Source organism: Phoca vitulina, unplaced genomic scaffold (genome assembly GCF_004348235.1).
Source record: "Phoca vitulina isolate PV1807 unplaced genomic scaffold, GSC_HSeal_1.0 scaffold16, whole genome shotgun sequence".
In the NCBI taxonomy this organism is placed as follows: Eukaryota; Metazoa; Chordata; class Mammalia; order Carnivora; family Phocidae; genus Phoca; species Phoca vitulina.
The window spans coordinates 24819879-24840216 of NW_022589719.1; the positions used below are offsets into that span (position 1 = coordinate 24819879).

A 20338-nucleotide genomic window follows, 5' to 3' on the forward strand; every position below is an offset into this window, starting at 1 on the left:
AAGAGGTGGCATTTTAGGCCACGACACTGGAAGGTCTGGGGCAGAGTGTTTTTGGAGAAAGGAATCAATATGTAAAGGCTATAAGAGAGAACCAGCTTCAGGGACATTTCAAAGGGCATGCTGAGATCACCGGGGGACATGTAGGCTGTGGTTAAGAGTTTCGGATTTTATTCTAAGTGTGATGGGAAGCTGGAGGACATTTTTTCCCACTAGAATCCCTTTTGATTATTTTCCTCATGAGGGCCATACTTCGAAAGATCCCGTTAACCAAAAAAGGTGTGTTTACTAAACAGTAGGATGTACAACCTCAAATTATTTTAGGTTTTTAAAGTATGGGGTAGTAATTTATGGACCACGATGAGTATCTTTGAGGTCCTTCCAGGGACCTAAAGATGGCAGACTGAGACACTCAACTAAATAAATAATCTTTAGGGTTGCTCTGTTTCAAACACTCGTGCTTCCCAAAGCTGCATGTCATACAATTAAAAAAAAAAAAAAAAAAAAAGATTACTGCCACCTACCGATAGAAGGAGGAAGCTGGATTTTCGCACAACAAAAATCCCGAACCCAGGAGATTTCTTCTCTTGTGCACCTGGCTTTACTTTCTGTACTTGTGACCTGAAAATGGCTCTGGGGAAGGGGTGTCACGGTCCTCTTTTTTGCCCTAGAGAATCTTGACTGTTTCTACGTCCTTCTGCCTCAATTCATGATGCGGTGGCAGCAGGGAGAGCTGCCCTGGAGAGCTGCTTCAGTGCTGGGTGTATCTGTGGGGAAGAACACTGGATAGCTCGGCCTCCATGTGCCCGAGTTAATCCATTGTTTGTAAGCCACCTCTGGTTTCACTGAGTTCCCTTACTCAGTGTCCTTGCAACCTAGTCCCTGCCAGTGGGCCTTTTTTAATGTACTCGTTAGCACCGCATCCCCATTATTAAATTCTCAACTGCTTTATTCGTGATTTGCATTTTCCGTGGCCGAATGAAGGCGCTGACTTCCGTTTTCTTTTTCTGTTACAGATGGTGTGCGCAGGTGACTGTAAGTACCGCTCCCCTCTCTTCTCTTGTGTTGTTCGCTACCGCCCCCTGATGGACACAGCAGCACTTACAGCAACGTGAAAATCACAGAAAATGCTAATTTGTTCAAACTCTCTTAGTTTCCAGTTTTTCTTTAGAACTGGGGTGAGTGTGGCACCAGCAAGTGAAAGAAAGAATTCAATCAATTGAGCAACTTTGACAAATAAAAATTTTATATTTTCTGTGATTTTTTTCCCCCCGCCAGCCTGCATCCGTGGGTGATTTTTAAAAAAGACTTAGTTTTCATGATGCAGTATGATTTATATTTATTTTATGTGCTGCCACCCCATAAGTATTTTTTTTGGTTGCTACATTGCTCCATGATTTCTAAAGTGGTGGACATGGTTTGTGTAACCTTTGGAAAACCAGATGTAGCCTCCTGGATATTTTGCTTCCATATGGAGGGCTGAGTCCCATTTGCTAACTGGTGTTGGTCCATTGAAGTTCTCCCTGGTCTAGAGTAAAATGAGAAAAATAAGGCTATGATAGTAAGTTTTAAGTGAAGCTAAATATATTTAATTGAAAGCACCATTTATTCTGGGATGATGTCCTTACTAATTTTTTGGGTCATAATTTGTTTCTATAGGAAATAAAGATAACAGTGTTCGGTAGTTTTTTTTTTTAATGTACCTTTTAGAATAAATAAAAATTGGTAGCTTTTATCTGTCCTCAAAATTTGGGAACCTTTTTTTTTTCCTGATTGGTAAAATCCCAAAGTCTGTGAACCATGGAGATAAAATAATTAGAATGTTCTTCCACTGCCACACAAAGGGGGCAGATCTTGCCGAAACCTTCTAATAAAGCCAATCTCAGTTAATAACAGTCATTATGCAAAGTCTGTACAAACAATGGGAAGAACTCTACAGTTGCTTTTTCTTTCTTATTAATCAGTTTGGTAAATAAGCTGGTAGGTACCTTGTACGGGCTTGAATCATTGGTGCCAAAGAAGAAAACCTCTATGCATAGAGGTGGTATTTTAAAGCAGGAGAAGGGGAGATGAAGAACTATGATTCGTTTTAAAAATCGTAATAAAAACCTGTTGTATCATGAGTGGGAGGTGCCATTTTGTTAGTTTGCGTGACCACTGTTTCTGGCTACTTAAATCGGTCACACTTATCACTGAAAAGTTTCCTGGTGCCTTACTGAGATGAATGTCAGGGGCTCTAGATGTGACTGTTACAGATCACAGCTGAAGCCTCAGACACGGGAAAGAAAAATGAAACACAAACTAAGAAGTCTGTGAACCATAGCAATAGAATAATGGGAATGTTCTCCTAGGACTTTGAGTAAAATCACATGCTAACGACCAGCAGGATGGGACTCTGAACTCCGATTTTATAAATGTCCAAATCCAGTGACGTTGGTTACCATATCATGGTACCTTAAAAAGAGCCCTTTATGTTTAAAATAGTGTATTAGAGCTGACAACATAGGAACCTGAGGATGAGAGGTTCTAAGGGACTCATTCCAGGTCATATAGCTAAGGGGCAGAGGAGATCCTCGCGTCCAGGTCTGAATTTAAAGACCAGTTCCTTTCACTTTATGCCATTCTGTCTCATGCCATCTTAGTGCCCAAATATGGCGGAACTTCCTCCTGATATCAGGATTTGGCAAAAAAGTTAGCTTCTGCATCATGTAAGACCTCTCCATGGGCAGTGTTTTCTAAGAATGAAAAGAGAGACTTCTTTTGCATCTTAGGTCTTTTTTTGGTATCCGCTTCTATATAGATTTAATCCATATTCAAGTCACAGCCAACATTGCTGATCTCTGTCATTTTTGTCTCTGTTTTAAAGCCTTCTGTCTCACTAACACACATGCATACATGTATGTATATGTATCTAAAATTAGTTTGTTGGAGGGAAGTCCAGGAGGCAGAGAAAGGGAAATGAAATTCTGTGATCGTACAATTCACTTCTGAAAAGTAGACATGCAGAGCAGTCCTGACTCTTACATTTCCTTTTTTAAAAAAAATATTTTATTTATTTATTAGAGAGAGAGAGAGAGAGAGAGAGCATGGTGGGGGGAGGAGCAGAGGGAGAGGGATAAGCAGATTCCCCACTGAGTGGGGAGCCCAACGCAGGGCTGGATCCCAGGACTTTGGGATCATGACCTGAGCCTAAGGCAGATGCTTAACTGACTGAGCCACCCAGGCACCCCTTACATTTCTTTTTTAAATGTAATTTTTGATGTCCTTTGGGAAACAATATTTAAGTAGAACCCATGTTTGTGTTTGACATTGAAGCTGTTTCCATCAATACAACCAGTGTGACCACAACATGGGAAAACACGGACAGCACTGTTTCTGAGTATGCACGTACAGAAAGGAGCAAGGTGGAGAGTAGGTGGACCACCACTGATGAAAATCCAGGAAAGAATGGCACCACAGGCTTTAGTCCAACAACTTCATACACATCCTTTGTCACTTCAGAAATAGTCACTAGGACTTTGAGAGATCCCACAGCTGGAAATGACACAACAGGTAAGATGAGCCCCCAGGAATGATCGTGAACCGTTCCTTTGCATCCTGTATCCTAGAGCCTTGTCCATTCAAATTGCCTGTTGGGGAGAGATTGGTTTTTGTTAATGGTGGAAGAGGAGAGAAGATTCTGTATTGTTTCAAGTCCAGGAGTTCAGGTGGCCAGATTATTTGGTATTAGGGTCCTAGGTGTTTGGGGAGGTTTTAAGTAATTCCAACTGTCCAGTTTTAAAAATCCTTTGCTATTATTGGCTAATATTTACTCTTCTGCTAAGGCTTGGGAACAGAGACCTCATTAGACACGTGTCGTAATGGTGTCAGTTATTAGTAGGCTTCTTTGAAGCTCTGCAGGAGAGTTGATGCTGTGTTTATATTCTCAGGAGTTTTTGCTGGACCTGAAAGTTTGGTATACTTTATAGAGGAGTGCATGTTTCAAATGAAATAACAGCCCTGTGACATTGGGTAAGGTTTAGATTTTTATTTAGCTTAGATGTCTTTACCCTGAGCCACGTGTTGCAGCTGCAAATTTAGCTCTCTCTCTTTTTTTAAGCTGAAAAGAACCAAAAATATAAAAAAGAGACGAGAAGCTCTTTTAAAGCTGAGAAGAACCAAAAAATTTAAAAATGCTATCCTCTGTTGGTTTTCTGATCTGGGGATGTAATCTCTTTGGCTGGTGAGGGCCGTGGAAGTTTGACCTCTTGGGGCCCATGGCTTGAAGGGACCACCCGCCTAGCACAGTGCCTCCTACACATGGAACAGACAAACGAAACCAGTGGTTTTCAGCAGGTTTTTTTTTAAGCCAGGAAACAATTTCTTTAAATAATAAAATCTCGCCCAGAAGCCCAATAAGTAAAAAGAACTGGCGCGAGAGGAGCGACAGGGATGGGGTGTCACAGGTACTCTAAAAAAAAAAACAACTCTTGGAGCTCCTCAGAGCAGAGTTTTAGAGGCAAAAACCCCTGTGATAGAGGTTTGCTATATTATGAAAGAGAGAAGATCAGGAGGAGGGGGCAGGGAGATGAAGAGAACGAACGAGGAAGAAGAAGATGGAATTTAGAAATGGTGATGGGGCCAGGGGAACACAGCACTGGTGACCATAGGAGAGAGGAGGTGGAGAAGTGGCAAGGAGCAGCCAGCCCAGGAACTGAGTATCCTCACTCTACCTGAAAGTTCCCGGGACAAGGCTTTGTTCATCCGCTCCTATTTACTGAGCACGTACTCTTATGCTTAGTTGTTCTTAATACATTATCCTGTCCTCTCAGTAACCCCAAGGGCCACAGTGACAAACTGTAATGCCGAAGAGTTGGGTTTTGTCTGAGGGCTCGGTTATTGAGCACAAAGTGGCGGGCACCCAGGGAGCCCGGCTCCAGAGCACCCTGGTGCGCTGAAGCTGGTACCAGTTAGTTACCCAGAGCCCTTCCGCTGGCCTCCTGGATGGCTGTTACATTTCTTTTCAAAAGAAAAAGGACACAGGAGTGACCCCATTTAGCAATCTTTGCACCCAAAATGTTTGATGTGAAGGGTAGAATCACAGAGTGCATTGGCTCGCTGCAGAACCCGCCATGCCTTCCAGTTCCGCCCCTGCAGACCTCAGGCGGGGGTTTGCTCTGTCCGTGCCTCGTGTGCTCAGCCCTGGGTCCTGATGTCCCCGACGCCACCAGTGATGTGTGTTCCTGAGCCAGTCACCCCGCCTCTCAGTGTTTCTACCTTGCCATCTCCCGAAGGAAGGGAGTGGATGTCATGTTGGCCAAAATGGCTGGTTTATGTCACAGCCAGCCAAATAAGGTGATGGAAAGAATGGTGGGGGGATAGCTCGGAAGTCTTCTGAAGCACCCCTTTGGGGTTGGAACACAGGGATGAGCTCCTTAGTGGAAATGTCTGGGTGCTCTGAGATTATATTATTTGTATTATCTTGTCTTGAATCGAGACCTTTAGAAGTAGCAAACAATCTCTTTGTTTGGTGCTTTGTTCCTTATGCCCCAAACAAATACGATTAAATGTTGCTGTTTGACAATTTTGAAGACAGTTTCGAAGAGTGTCAAATCACGTTGAAGTGAACTGTTGAGGAGAATACAATAGATCCTAAAAATCTTTGGCTGTAGGTGTATTCTTTTCTCCGTAATGCTATATCTACTTTTTCCTGCTGTGAAATGACAGACTTGCACTGGACCCTGATACCAAAAAAGTATTTTTAGTGAGTCACCTTGAAACATCAGTGACCCCAGTCATTCTTTTTTTTTTTTCTTTAAGGTTTTATTTATTTATTTGACAGAGAAAGAGAGCAGAAGCAGGGGGAGCAGCAGAGGGAGAGGGAGAAGCAGGCTTCCCACCCCCCCAAGCAGGGAGCCCGATGTGGGGCTCAATCCCAGGACCCTGGGATCATGACCGGAGCCAAAAGCAGACGCTTAACTGACTGAGCCACCCAGGTGCCCCGACCCCAGTCATTCTTAATGAAAGGTGACTGCAGATGTCTCATTCCATCAATGCCCCGTTGTGTGTTTTTAAAATAGAGCCGAGTCCAGTTTCTGGTCTTCGCGTTTCCTTCGTGGGGGTGACGCAAGCTACTCTTACCTGGAAGGAAGCGAACGGCACCGCCACCTGCCGGCTGCTTCTTGAAGGCATCGGGGGTCCTGAGGGGATAACTCAAGACTTGGTGGCCAATATATCGGGCCTGACACCAGGGACTCAACACAAGGTCACCCTGCTTCTTTCAGAACCAAATGGACAGAAAGAGTCCTCGGTCACAGACAGTGGCTTAAGTGAGTTACAGAAGTGTGCTTCTCATCTGCCTTGCTGGTTTTGACTTTCAGTAACTTAATAGTTTTAAGAAATGTCGTTCTTACATTTCTATAGAGTTTTAGAATTTATTTATTTTTATTTTTTTATTTTTTAAAGATTTTATTTATTTATTTGACAGAGAGAGACACAGCGAGAGAGGGAACACAAGCAGGGGGAGTGGGAGAGGGAGAAGCAGGCTTCCCGCAGAGCAGGGAGCCGATGCGGGGCTCGATCCCAGGACCCTGGGACCATGACCTGAGCCGAAGGCAGACGCCCAACGACTGAGCCACCCAGGCGCCCCTAGAGTTTTAGAATTTATAGAGGGCTTTCCTCCACATTTTAGTTTGACCCTTTATTTGTATGAAGAAGGGAGGGGGAAATGTTCGTATTTTACCGGTCAGATCACTGGGGCTCAGAATGGTAATGGGGGTTGAAACTTTTTGAGTCTGGCATCCCGGAAAGGAGCTGGCCCCTTTAGCTCTTCAGACTTTCCGTTGAACGGATAACAGATGTGTTAACTCGGGTAGGGCCTTTGGAGGAACTTGCCACGTCCATTGAGTAAAGGGATGCTTAGCAAGCAAGTCTAGCAGACAGCTTCTGCATTGCCAATGGAGTGGCCATTTGCAGATTTTAAGCGTTTTCAGAGGTAAACCAGTGGATTGAGCAGAACAAGTACTTAATCCCCATTTTACACATAAGGAAACAGGACTACAAAGTAGGTGTTGTAGTCAAACAATAAGAATCCCCGAAGTGGAATTCTTAACTGTAGTCAAACAACAGGAATCCCCAAAGTGGGATTCTTGACTGCAAGTGACAGAAAGCAGACTTTAAGTAGCTTGGGCTAGAAGAGCAAACTTGTTGGCCTGTGTCTGTTTTCCCATTGCGGGCAGCAAGGCCTTGAAGAAAGAGACAAGGGGATGCCCGTCTCCTCTTCCTGCTTCCTTCTGTGCCAGCCTTGTTCTCAGAGTGGCTCAGGGAGAAATGATTACCCGCCTGTAGGTGCCCCATTTCACCCCCTATCGGAAGGGGTCTGGCCCAGGGGAGAAATGTCTAGAGTGGGCTCTGCTGAGCCGGGTTTGAGCCCTGTGGCTGTCCCTGGATGACCATGTTGGGAGCTGGGTGGGAGAAGATTTCCTGAAAGAAGGGGAGGAGCTACAAACAGCTGAGTTGGAAAGAGAGGGTACCTGGATAAAAGTAGAAAGTAAAATATCTGCCCAAAATTGGGGCCTTTGTAGGCGGATATCTCTCTCTCAGGGGAGGGAAGGGAAGGATTTGTGGAGTACGCGCTGTGGGCTCTGCCTGATGTGTCGTCTTGTGGGGGAGGGCTGCAGGGGGACAGGACTGGGCTTCTGTTGCAGTGAATGTATTTTGACTTTTGTGTTTGAAACAGATGACAACAACACAGAGAGCTCCTCCCAGCAGCCCCGGACCCCCACTGCCGGAGTGTATAAATACCACCTCGATTCCACAGACCTGTCTTCTCACCAGCCTCTGACCCAAGACACGGAAGTCCTGCTGTTCGGGTTGAAGTCCAACACGCAGTACAAGGCCACCGTTTATCCTCAAGCGGCGGATGGCACAGAGGGACAGCCCCGAAACGTAACTTTCAGGACAGGTATGTTGAATTTTGTGGAATGTCTTCAGCCAGTCCTCTAACACAAAGTTTTGTCCTCTGTGATTCTGGTTCTCCGTTCTCTCTTGCCTCACAAGCAGTTTTGTTGTTGGAGGGAATTTTCTGGAAGGGGTTTTGGACAGAGCAGATCCAGTGAGTTTCTTCTTCACTCTGCAGCCAAGACGCTTCGTTCTTTCAGCTCAGTAAAGCGTGTTGAGCAGCTACTACGTGCAGATGCCAGGGGCTACCTCATGTCCTTTGAGTCTTTGCATGTGAACCAGTGAGACAAACTGGTGTCGTAGTTTTCACTCATTAATAGATATTCATGTTGTCATTGTTGGTTAATTATTTTCCCCTTCCAATAAGAAAATAAGTTTTTTATTTTTCTGGCCCAGCCTTGGAATGCATACTGATCTTTCTGTTGAAGCGTGTTGACATGCACGTTGCTGCTTCCTACCTAGAATTTAGTGGTACTTCCACTCTGTATATTGACCAGTATTTGGAGGTGTTTTGGATTGGTGCTGATGGGGGAGCGAAGAAATGTATGGTTCCTCCCTGACAGGATTTGGGTATAGATGGGGAATTGAGAGAGATGCACACGTGTTGAGAGGCCCGTGGTCAGGCCCCGTGGGCTCAGGAAAAAATGCACCAGCATCACCCTCAGGGACTTGGCTGAGGCAACATGAGCTAACTCTGGTTACCTGATCCAAAAATATATCTGTTCTCAAAGGCTGCTAGAGACCCATAGAATGGAGGGTAGGGGCAGGGGGTGGGGGACACACGGCAAAAAAATAAGACTACTATCCAGGAAACTCTGGAAGGCTGGGTCACACTGGACCATCAGCAGTAAAGTCCCACGATGGAGAGGGTGTCACATTGCTGCTTTCTGGATGGCTATGTTGGGGAAGGGAGTGCTGTCCCCCAGCTTTTACATGGATGACAGGTACTTCCTCCCACCCAGGAGGATTGGGGTGCTGTTTGGAAGAGGGGGTTGGGTGCTGCAGAGGCAACACGTGGCCCCTGTCCACAGCAGCTGCCCACTGAGTGCTCTGGACATCGGAAGGCTGGCGCACGATTTTCACATCAAATCCCTAGGAAAACCTTCTACTATAGGCAGGATTTGAACTTGCTTTGAAGAGAGAATAGGATTTGGATAAACGGAGAGAGGGAGGAAGACGTGTCCCTTGAGGCAGCATTGTGGGTGAAGGTGCAGGTTGTGGACACCGAGGTATGAAGGTAGAGAGGCACTGGGAGTCGGTGACAGCTCGAGGACCCTGATAATTCCAGAGGGGTTGATTTCAGTCCTAGAAGATGTGATCATATGCTTGAGAGTTGTGTGTCTCCCTCAGAGAGTGGGGTGGGGGACCTGCTGCAGAGTACTCAGAAGCAGTGACTGGCCCGGCCGTGTTCCTTGCACAGGGCTGGACAACCTGGCAGGATGCCTATGACAAATGGTGTCTGTAAAGAATTCTTACTTTTCCTCCTTTCTTCTTTCCCCTTCTACTGGTGATGCTAGTGTGTAGGTAGAGAGGGGAGGATGTAGCTGTAGGAAAGGCGGCTTGGCTTCCAGGGACCCTCAGGGACCCAGCAGGTTGGCAGGTGGGAGGGCTTGGGCTGTCTGGAGCGTGGGTCAGTTTGGAGGAGGGGGAGGAACGGGCCCTCCAGGTGTGCCTTTGACAGTGGTGGGCCCTTGCCAAGCAGTGTACCCCAGAGCTGGATCCATCCAATGACCCTTTGCCTGATTTGCTTAAAAGGGGTTTTGTGGATTAGTGGGGGTCTTGGGTTCCCTGCTTTTAAACTGGTTTGAGCAGAATTAAAGTAATAGTGATTGTGTTTTAAGCTCTCAGTCGTGTGGATACACACAGCCTGGTTTGTGTCAAGCTGTCCTAGCACTTGATAAATAAGAATTATAGTAACCTTAACCCTCTCTATGTGGCATGTGTGTATATATATATGTAGACATATACCTACGTACATATACGTACACACACATACATGTATCGTACCAGGCATAAGGAAATCATCAGAGCATTGTCAAGACCCCTGAGACTAGTCGTGGTAGAAAGTCAGCTCTAAGGCTGAAGAGCAAGGGGAAAGAAGTGGTGCTTTTGGAGCCCAGTGAGGGCTGGGGCAGTGGGGGAGGCAGCCGAGCCAGAACAGCAAGCCAGAGCAGAGGCAGTGGGAGGAAGACTCGACGGCTTTCTTCTCCGCCTCCCGGTAGCCTCCTCACCGGGTTTGCAGGTGGAACCCGATCCCAGGCCTCCCAGGCTGTCTGGCAGGACCCTCTCTCCCCCCAAACCCCAGGGATGCAGTGCATAGGAGTCAGCCTCCCGGAGCACGGAGCAGGCAGGTGAAGGATGGAGGATGGATTGGGAGTGTGGGGTGGGCAAGTGGCAAATAATTGGAACTCTGTGTTATCTTTTCTTGAGGTTAGGACTGTTACCCCACTTTTACAGATGAGGAAACCGAGCTCAAGTGATTTTCTTAAGATCTACCCGGCCACTAACGCAGAACTAACCTTGGGACCTGGACCCGCGTCATGATGAAGTGTGTGGTCTTTAATCGATCCTGTAGAGTTCATTCTGGATGGATAGATGCTTGAGAGGGTTTCTGGGTTAGCCCAGCACCTGGGCGGGCATGAATAGAGTCCATGTTACTGTTTGAGGAGCCTGTCATAGTTCTGACTCACAAGAAGCACAAAGACTAACTATGCAATTGCAGTTGGCTTGGTTGTTATGCACTGATGGTGATGATGATACCTGACGTTTGCTGGGACCCCCATACTTTCGTGTATGTTGTGGTTGTGGGTCAATGGTGTAGGATGGGAAGGTGCAGTCGCTGAGAGTACTTCTTACATTAGATGACATGCCGTGATGGTGGTTTCTCTCTCTCTCTGGCTTGGCCGTTCTGGTTACTGTTAACTCCTCTTGTGTCTTCACAGTGGCCAGTCAAGTTTTTGACATTGAAGTTGTGAACATCAGTGCGACGCACATGACCCTGACCTGGAAAATCAACGATAATGAGTCATCCTCTCTCTATACCTATGAGATCCAGGTTGCTTGGCTGACTGATTCCTTCGTCTGCAATGTCAGTGATACTTGGGTCAACATCCCTTCACTCAACTCCAGTACCTTATACAACATCACAGTGCGCCCTTTCCTTGGCAACGGTTCTGAGGGCGTGTCGGGTTTTCTCCAAGTGTACACCCGTGAGTTCACTCATTGCTTTGCTAAACTTTCTCGCCTGCCTGCTCTGTACCAGGCCCAGGTATGAGACGGAGCCCTGTTCCTGCCCTCAAGGACAGCGCGGCTCAGTGTGTGAGCCCACAGGGACTCTTACCTCCTTCATGATGTGCGCTGTAGTAATGGTGATCATTGACTCACCCTCCCCACATGCTGAGCATTGTGCAACATGCTTTCCTTGCGCTGTCTCAGGTGACGTTCACAGATCTTTGACATGGTTGGTGTTAGCCTTATTTTATGGACGAGGAAGCCACAGCTGAGAGAGGTGCTGTAGGCAGGTGTCACACCTGATAAGTGGCAGAGGTGGCATTAGACAGTTGGGCTCTCTTGACTCCAGCCTCAGCTTGTAACGACCATTCTAGTGTGGTGGAGGCAAATTGATGCATGGACACAAAAAGAACCGTGTCCCTTTGTCCTTCGGATACTGACATTATAATGAAGCAAGGCACAGATACATCTCATCCTTTCTTTGCTTAACTGTGCCTTAAAGATAAGATGATAGGCAGCAAATAAATAGATAAGATGATAGGCAGCAAATAAATAAAAAGTTTTCTGTTCCAAAGAAGGTCCAGTAATTGAAATAAAACAATAATGGTGTACCACAGTATACAGGATAATAGTATCAGTATTATACCATGTCAGGAGCTTTAGGATCCCTGTTTTATAGATAAGAAAGCTGCAGCCCAGCACAGCTGGATGATTTGCCCAAGGCCACAGAGTTAGCTAGCAAGTACAGCGCAGAAACTTGTACCTGGCTCTGGACCCAGGGCTCGTTTCGCAGAATGCTTTACTTGGGTGTCTGTTGCTTCCTAGGAAGCACAGCTTAGGTGTTTGTTTGTTTTTAAGAGAGAGAGTAAGGTGGGGGGAAAGCGGTAGGGAGGGGCAGAGGGAGAGGCAGAGAGAGAATATTAAGCAGGCTCTATTCCCAGCATGGAGCCCGACATGGGGCTTGATCTCAGGACCCTGAGATCATGACCTGAGCCAAAAGCAAGGGTCGGAAGCTTAACTGACTGAGCCACCCACACTTCCCCACACCTTAGGCATTTTTACAAATGTCTTCTGGACTGGCTCTTTGGGGTAAATGGAATTTGCTTTCACTTCTCCATCTTTTACATTTTTTACTGTTTAATCCCTTTTTTAGTTAGGATTAAGTTTGACTGTGAGTAACAAAAAACTTCCCAAGTTTGCACGGCTTAAACAAAATAGAAGTCTATTTCTTTGTCGTCATAAAAGAAGCACAGTTCCAGGCAGGATGGAATGGTCGAGTGTTAGCCAGGGCTCCATCACAGGAAACAGAGCTTTTTTAAGCCAAAAGGAATTTAATCCTGGTAACTGAGGGTTTATGGAATTATTGGGAGGGTTGGTGTATCATTTTGCTAGGGCTGCCATATCAAAATAGCACAGACTAGGGAGCTTCAACAACAGTAATTTATTTTTCACAGTTGTGGAGGTAAGAAGTCTGAGATCAAGGGGATGCATGGGGAGTTTTCTCTGAGGCCACTCTCCTTGGCTTGTAGATGGCTGCCTTCTCCCTGTGTCTTCACATGGTTGGCCTTTGGTCTGCGTATGTCTGTGTTCTAATCTCCTCCTCTTTTTTTTTTTTTTAAGATTTTATTTATTTATTTGACAGAGAGACAGGGAGAGAGGGAACACAAGCAGGGGGAGCGGGAGAGGGAGAAGCAGGCCTCCCGCGGAGCAGGGAGCCTGATGCGGGGCTCGATCCCAGGACCCTGGGATCATGACCTGAGCCGAAGGCAGATGCTTAACGACTGAGCCACCCAGGCGCCCCCTAATCTCCTCTTCTTATAAGGACCCCAGTTGTACCGGATTAAGGACCACTCTAATGACCTCATTTTACTTTAATCACCTTTTTAAAGACCCTATCTCTAAATATACCTCACATTCTGAGGTACTGAGGGTTAGGACTTCAACATAGGAATTTTGAGGGGACACAGTTCAAGTCATAACAGCGGGGGAGCAGGCTTTAGGCTGGGACCCAGGAATGACTTCCACCCTAAGGGTGCAGCTTTTGTCACAGCAGCTCCAGGAATGTCTGTTCTGAGCTGTAGTCTGGGATCAGCAGCCACGAAGTTGGTTCTAGAGCTAAGCAGCCTGAGCTCTAGCCATTGCGTCTATATTCCAGCTACAAGGAGGAGGAGGAGCAGAAGATACTGCTCCACGCGTTCATGATACTTCTTAGAAGTCAGGCAGTATTTCTGCTCACATCCCATTGGCCAGAACTTATCCACATGGCTCATCTAGCAGCAAGGGAGGCTGGGAAATGTAGTCTTTATTTCTGGTGGCCATGTACACAGCTAAAAATCTGGGGCTGTATGACTAAGGAAAAAGCAGGGTAGGGAACCGGTTTTAGCAGTCAACAGCAGCTGCTGCTGCATGTCCCTAAACAGAGGTTCATTTATTTCTGGTGAATGACTTTGTACAATCCCAAAACGTGCAGTTTCTGTGTTCTTACCGCCAAGTGTTTTCTCAGTGGCCAGAAATACCAGTTTCTGAGGGGCTTGTTTTGTAGATGGTAATACAAAGAAGAGAAAAAGACAGGTCAGGTGTCCCAAGTGTGCATTTAATCTCAGTGTAAATATTTTTGTGAAGTTCAGTCACCCTTGTCTTCTGGAGAAATAGGTTCTTAATCTAGCTGTTTACTTTCTTCCCTCAGCCCCTGGTCCAGTTTCTGACTTTCGAGTGACGAATGTCAGCACAAGGGCAATTGGCTTAGCTTGGAGGAGCAATGACTCAGATTTCTTTAAGATACTTACCAGAAAGGATGAAAGTGGAGAATCTCAGGAGAACACAACCAGCGACCAAAGTATTGTCATTGGTGGCTTATCCCCCGGAACCATGTATGTTTTTGAAATATTTCCAAGAGGACCAAATGGGACTGAAGGGGATCCCCAGACAGTTCGCAATAGCACTGGTAAGCAAATAGGCTGTGTTTTCTGTTAAACTGTTTCTTAAAGGAAATCAGTGTAATTTATAATGTCAAGTTTTTCAAATATTGCTTTTCTTTTTATCTAAGAAAAATCTTAAAAAAAATTTATCATGACAGTAATGCATATTCATTATATAAAATACACAGACAAGCAAAAAGAAGAAAATCACATAGTAAACCTATCAACCAGAAATAATCACTGACAACTTTTGGTGTGTTTTTGGTGTATGAAATAATCATTGATAACTTTTATGATTTTATAATTTTAAGATAATATAGGTGTGTGTGTACATATATTTGTATTTTTTTTCTTTTATGAACATTGAAGTCATCCTATTCACGTGGTTTTATAATCTGCTTTTTTCTACCTAGCGGCTTCTTACGGATATTTTTCCCTTTCAGTATAAATATTTCTACAGGATAATTTTAATACCTGCCTGGCATTCCATTGTCTAAATCAAGGGTCAACAGATAATAATGGCCTATGGGCCAAATCTGGCCCACTGCCTGTTTTTATAAAGTTTTATTGGAACACAACTATGCTTATATATTTACATATTGTCTGTCACTTCTTTTGTGCTAAAAATGAGTAGTTGCAACAGAAAATATATGCTCCATAAAGCTTAAAATATTTATTCTGTGGTCCTTAAAGAAAAACTTGGTTGACCCCTGGGATAGATCATTGTTATTCAAAGTGTGATCCAGGGACCCCTGTGAGTCCCCTAGGTTCTTTCAAGGGGTTGACAAGGTATTATTATTATCATCATAATGCTGCTAAAATGATACTTGGTTTTTTCACCTTTATTCTCTCATGATGAGTGTATAATGGAGTTTTCCAGATGCTATATGACAAGGGATGACATCATCATTTGGATGACTAATGGAATGTATACTTGTGTATTCTTATGTTTTAAAAATTTCCTCATTTTTTATTTCTGATACAGTAAATATAAATATAGCCTACATAAATAAAAATTCTCTTTTAAGAAGGTAAAGGGGTCCTGAGATTCAAAAGTTTAAGAATCACTGATCTGGATGTATTGTAACTTACTTAACTACTCCTCTTTTATTGGACAAATAGATTATTTACAATCTTTCATAAACAACATTGTTCTTTAAGGTTAAATGATATTAATGAAAGTATCTCATGAAAACAACTTAATGTTCATTACTGTTGTTTTTAAAATCTGAAATAAATATTTTTGGGAAAGTTTGGAAAACATACACTATTCTTTGATCTTTGATTGTAGGAGAATTGAAATCTTTTATGCAGAGGGGAAGAATAAAGAAATAAGAATAATTCCTGTAGCCACACATGAAATCAGTTGGGCTTTTGAGATTTTCCTTGTGTAGGTTTCTTCAACTCTGTTGGTTGGGTTAAGACATTGCTAGTTACTTGGAAGATCTGCTTCCAAAATAAAGAACGGCTACCATGCATTCCTCAGATGAAAGGTAGTAATTCCTTTTCAAGTCTGAATTTTAGATTGGACTGTTGAGATATGGGGTCTTAATGTCAACATATATTTCTTTTCTTCTTTTGAGAATGTTGCTAATGATGAGGATCACCATGGTGCAGGACCCTTGATTTTGTGTGACTTGCCAATGACCAGAGCTTAATGTAATAATAGTTAAACATAGTAGGGGTCTGCAGAGTGCTGGGCTGTCATCCTTTATTTTTAAATTTTTATTACAACTTCATGAGGTGGGTACTGTTAAGCTCTCTATTTTCCAGAGTAGGGAATGGGAGCTTTGTGAGCTTAGTAGTTAACTGGCCCAGAGTGACAAGGTAGTGCACTGGCCTCTGTCTGGCTTTGAAGAGTGGGGTCTTGACAAGAATGTGGACTGACACTTTGACATCGTGCGGCTGCAAAGCAATTTGGGACTGTTTGTTGAGAAGGCATGTCTGGTACTGTAGCCTATAGTTGAGTCTCATTGAACGGAAATCAAGAAGAGTGGTAGTGAGGCACTCGTCTCTTAGGGGATTACCATTCTATTATTGAACAACTTATATTATTACTAAAATCGGTATAACAGTATTAAAGGCAATTTTGAAGAAGGGAAACAAATATAGTATGACCCAGCAATTCCAGTCATATATATATATATATATGGGACTGGAACAGTTATCTCTACACCGGCGTTCATAGTGCATGATTCACAATAGCTAAGAGGCGGAAACAACCTAGTGTCCGTCAACAGAGCAGTGGATAGACAAAATATGGTATATCTACACAACAGAATATTTTTCAGCCATAAAAAGAATGAAATTCTGGCTCTTTTTTGTGGTGCCTCGGAGGCGGTAGGCTGCTTCAGGATGAAGCTGAACATCTCTTTCCCAGCTACTGGCTGCCAGAAACTCATTGAAGTGGACGATGAACGCAAACTTGGCAACTTTTATGAGAAGCGTATGGCCACCGAAGTTGCTGCTGATGCTCTGGGTGAAGAATGGAAGGGTTATGTGGTCCGAATCTGTGGTGGCAATGACAAACAAGGCTTCCCCACGAAGCAGGGTGTCTTGACCCATCCCGTGTCCACCTGCTGCTGGGTAAGGGACAGTCCTGCTATAGACCAAGGAGGACTAGAGAGAGAAAGCGCAAATTGGTTCAGGGTTGCATTGTGGATGCCAATCTCAGTGTTCTCAACTTGGTCATTGTAAAAAAAGGGGAGAAGGATATTGCTGGACTCGCTGATACTGCGTGCCTCGTCGCCTGGGGCCCAAAAGAGCCAGCAGAATCCGCCAACTTTTCAGTCTCTCTAAAGAAGCTGATGTCCGCCAGTACGTTGTGAGAAAGCCCCTAAACAAAGAAGGTGAGAAACCTAGAACCAAAGCGCCTGAGATTCAGCGTCTTGTCACTCCACGTGTCCTTCAGCGCAAACATTGGCGTATTGCTTTGAAGAAGCAGCGCACTAGGAAAAATAAGGAAGAGGCTGCAGAATATGCTAAACTTTTGGCCAAGAGAATGAAGGAGGCCAAAGAAAAACGCCAGGAACAGACTGCTAAGAGACGGAGGCTGTCCTGTCTGAGAGCTTCTACCTCTAAGTCTGAGTCCAGTCAAAAATGAGATTTTCTGAGTGACAAATAAATAAGATCAGACATTAAAAAAAAAAAAAAGAAAAAGAATGAAATTCTGGTACCTGCTACAATGTGGACGAACCTCCAGAACATTGGGCTACATGAAAGAAGCCAGACACAGAGGACAAATATTGTATGTTTCCATTTGCAAGAGGTTCTTGGAATAGGCAAGTTCACAGAGACTAAAGTAAAATAGGAGTTACCAGGAGGGAGGATTTGCTGTTTCATGGGAACAGAGTGTATGTTGGTGGTGATGGAATGTTTTGGGTATAGATGGTGGTGCTGGTTACACAACATTGTGAATGTGTTTAATGCCGCCGAGTTGTACATTTACAAATGGTTAAAATGATAAATATCATATGTATTTTACCACCATCAAAAGGAAGGGAATCAAGAATAACGCCTCTCGTCTAACGCAGCTGCATTCTTTTCACATCTGTGTCCACAGTCATAGGTTTTGTTTATATCATTGTAATTATTATACAAATCATTGTATTTTGTATTTGAACTTTTTTTTTTTTATGGTCTTCATGTTTCTAGTGGCTGCAGAATGTTTCATTAGGTAGCCAGATCACAGTTTACAAAGCCCTTCTCTTTTTGTGGAATATTTAGATTATTTGTAGGTTCTTTTACCTTTATAGATAATGGCTTTCTTTTATGGTCTTTGTGGAATCCCTTTGACATCAGGAATTTGGTGGTAGGGAAAGAAGCCTCTCAAAGCTGCCTCCCTTTAAGGAGAACACACTTAAAAAAAAAAAATTTTGGAAGAGAGTATATGCATGTGGTACAAAATAATGATAAAAAAAACCCCACAAAATGTTTTACAGTGAAAATATTTCCCTCTTTTGTCCCCTCAGCCACTCAATTTCTCTCAGTAGAGATGACCGTGGTTCCCAGGTGAAGAGAGAAGTGTTTTGAAAGCAAGGGTGGAAAAGACGCCCTGCTTATGTCATTATTTCTGGGCCACGATCTGTGCATTCATATTATATCTGGTTCAGTGTGTAGAGGCGAGGTGGGCAGATCAGGGTCCCCACAGTACTCCTGAGGGAGATTTCTCTTCTGAGCCCAGCTCTGAGGGTGGACCATGTGTGTGTGTTTTCCCTTCACCCCGGCCTCAAATTCTCCCTACCTAGTGAATGTCAACTCTTCAGTATGCCTGACTATGTTATAGAAAGATGTTTTCTTTTGAGGAAGTGATTAAAAAATAAAAATCTAGTTATCGAGATACAGGATACATCCTGAAAAACACACACAGCCTAAATGTGTGGCTTGATGAATTTTCACAAATTGAACCCATCTGGTCATCAGCACTCAGATGAGGAATCTGAACATGATTTCCACTCCAGAAGACCCCCGAAGGGGGCGTTTTTAGGGCAAAAGCAAAAGACCAGAGAACTGACAGGATGAATTGGTACATTCATCTGTGTTATGGAAGAGCCAAAATCCTGGAAAGAAATGAGTGTGTGTGTTTCTCACTTGTTTTGGAGTTTACATTTTGTGAACTCATTTGAGACTTTAATGGCAAAAGAACAGTTGTCTTGACACTTTGAAATCAAGCTGGGCATTATGATGGTCCTTGACAGACTTCCTTTTCTCTTCCTTTCTTCCAACCAGACCCCAGTGCAGTCTTTGACATCCGTGTGCTCCAAGTCACCACAACCGAAATGGAGTTGGAGTGGCAGAATATAGACAATGCTTCTGACTATATCTACTGCCTGCATGTATGGTCCAAGTACGGCTTTAACAAGACAAACAGTTCTCACAAAGCCATCACTCTCAAAGACTTGGTTCCAGGCACGTTATACAACATCACAGTCTTTCCAGAAGTGAACCACGTCGTGGGCAAGTCCGGCTTCACTGCACAGTACACACGTAAGTTTCTTAGGATGCCCTGCCAAGGGTTGTTCTCTCTGATCCTGTCCTGGAGGGTGGGAAGTAAGCGTTGGTTAAATATTGGGGAAACCACTGTGTTTCTGGGCTCCCGGTAGAGTAGGAAGCTGCTTAAGCGGAAAACATTGGAAAACAGCAAAGGTCCTGCTGTTCTTGGCATTGGTGCTGAGCCCTGTGAACCTGGAATTGTCTTTAGAAGCAGAAAGTGATCCGATAAGCATGGACGACGTAACTGTTCCATTCATTCCTTGGGAATACAGACAAGAGGAGGGTCTCCTTGTCATGTTGATGTTAGATGATATTGCCCAAGTGAGGAGCTTTGCACGCAGCAGTAAGCGTGTCTTGCTAATGTTTGATCTAACTATATGGTAGACATGGTAGTTTGTGTTATCTTTTTAGTATATTTTTCTCTTTCATTAATCAGATTTCCAAAACAGATAGGAAATTATATCTGGAAAATATATTTCAGATAAGCTTAAAAGTATTAAAAAAATTTTTTTGAGACTTAATCTGTATAATTATTTTCTGAAGGTCTTTTTGGGAAGCCTTCTATCGTTTGAGTCAGCAAACGTAACTTTTATTTATTCTGTCCCAAAGGGGCCAGGCTATTTTTAGAGGCAGTAAATAAAATAGTCCTGGAATTGAACGCTAATCCATGCTTTTTTTTTTTTTTTTTAAATGAAGGGCCCAGCAATGTATCTAATATTGAAATAAGTACCAACACCACAGCAGCATCCTTAATTTGGCAGAACTCTGATGAAGCTTCTGATACGTACATCTACCACCTTCTTATTGAGAAGGATGGAAATTCCAGCAGGGCAACACAACTTGTCACAGACATGGGTGTCACCAGTGCCACAGTCACTGAGTTGATACCTGGCTCAGCATACACAGTGGAGATCTTCACCCAAGTGGGGAACACCACCTGGTCCCTGGCTCCTAGCTGGCAGTCATTCTGTACAGGTGAGTAGCCCCAGGTGCCACTTGGACTCTTTCCTGTGTGGTGCTGACCTTGAAGGTAGGTCCTCCACAGACTTTATTAAGTTTCTTGTAGTATGCAGTACACTGATCTCTTTGAGACATCCTATTAGCTTATTAGTGCTGTCTTATCATTTATTCATTCAACAAGTATTTATTGAGCAGTTGCTATATGCCGGGCGCTGTTAAGTGACACCTGTAAGTCCCAGCCTTCCTGGAACTTTTATTCTGGTGGGGAAGACAGATAATAAACAAGATAAATAAGTAAGCTA

General features: G+C 44.0%; 1 protein-coding gene and 1 pseudogene across 1 annotated transcript in view; both read left to right on the forward strand.

Annotated features, from left to right (window-relative positions):
- The first annotated feature begins 695 nt into the window (after window positions 1–695).
- The window catches only part of PTPRJ (protein tyrosine phosphatase receptor type J), a 53264-nt gene continuing 33621 nt past the window's right edge, over window positions 696–20338 (forward strand). The window contains exons 1-9 of the mRNA XM_032414158.1: window positions 696–822; window positions 1014–1032; window positions 3313–3549; window positions 6057–6305; window positions 7715–7939; window positions 10878–11144; window positions 13853–14110; window positions 18813–19070; window positions 19773–20051. Coding sequence (XP_032270049.1) covers window positions 1014–1032; window positions 3313–3549; window positions 6057–6305; window positions 7715–7939; window positions 10878–11144; window positions 13853–14110; window positions 18813–19070; window positions 19773–20051 — 1792 coding nt within the window. The 5' untranslated portion in view covers window positions 696–822. The remainder of the gene's footprint in view (window positions 823–1013; window positions 1033–3312; window positions 3550–6056; window positions 6306–7714; window positions 7940–10877; window positions 11145–13852; window positions 14111–18812; window positions 19071–19772; window positions 20052–20338) is intronic.
- Window positions 14233–18806, forward strand: LOC116638292 (annotated as a pseudogene).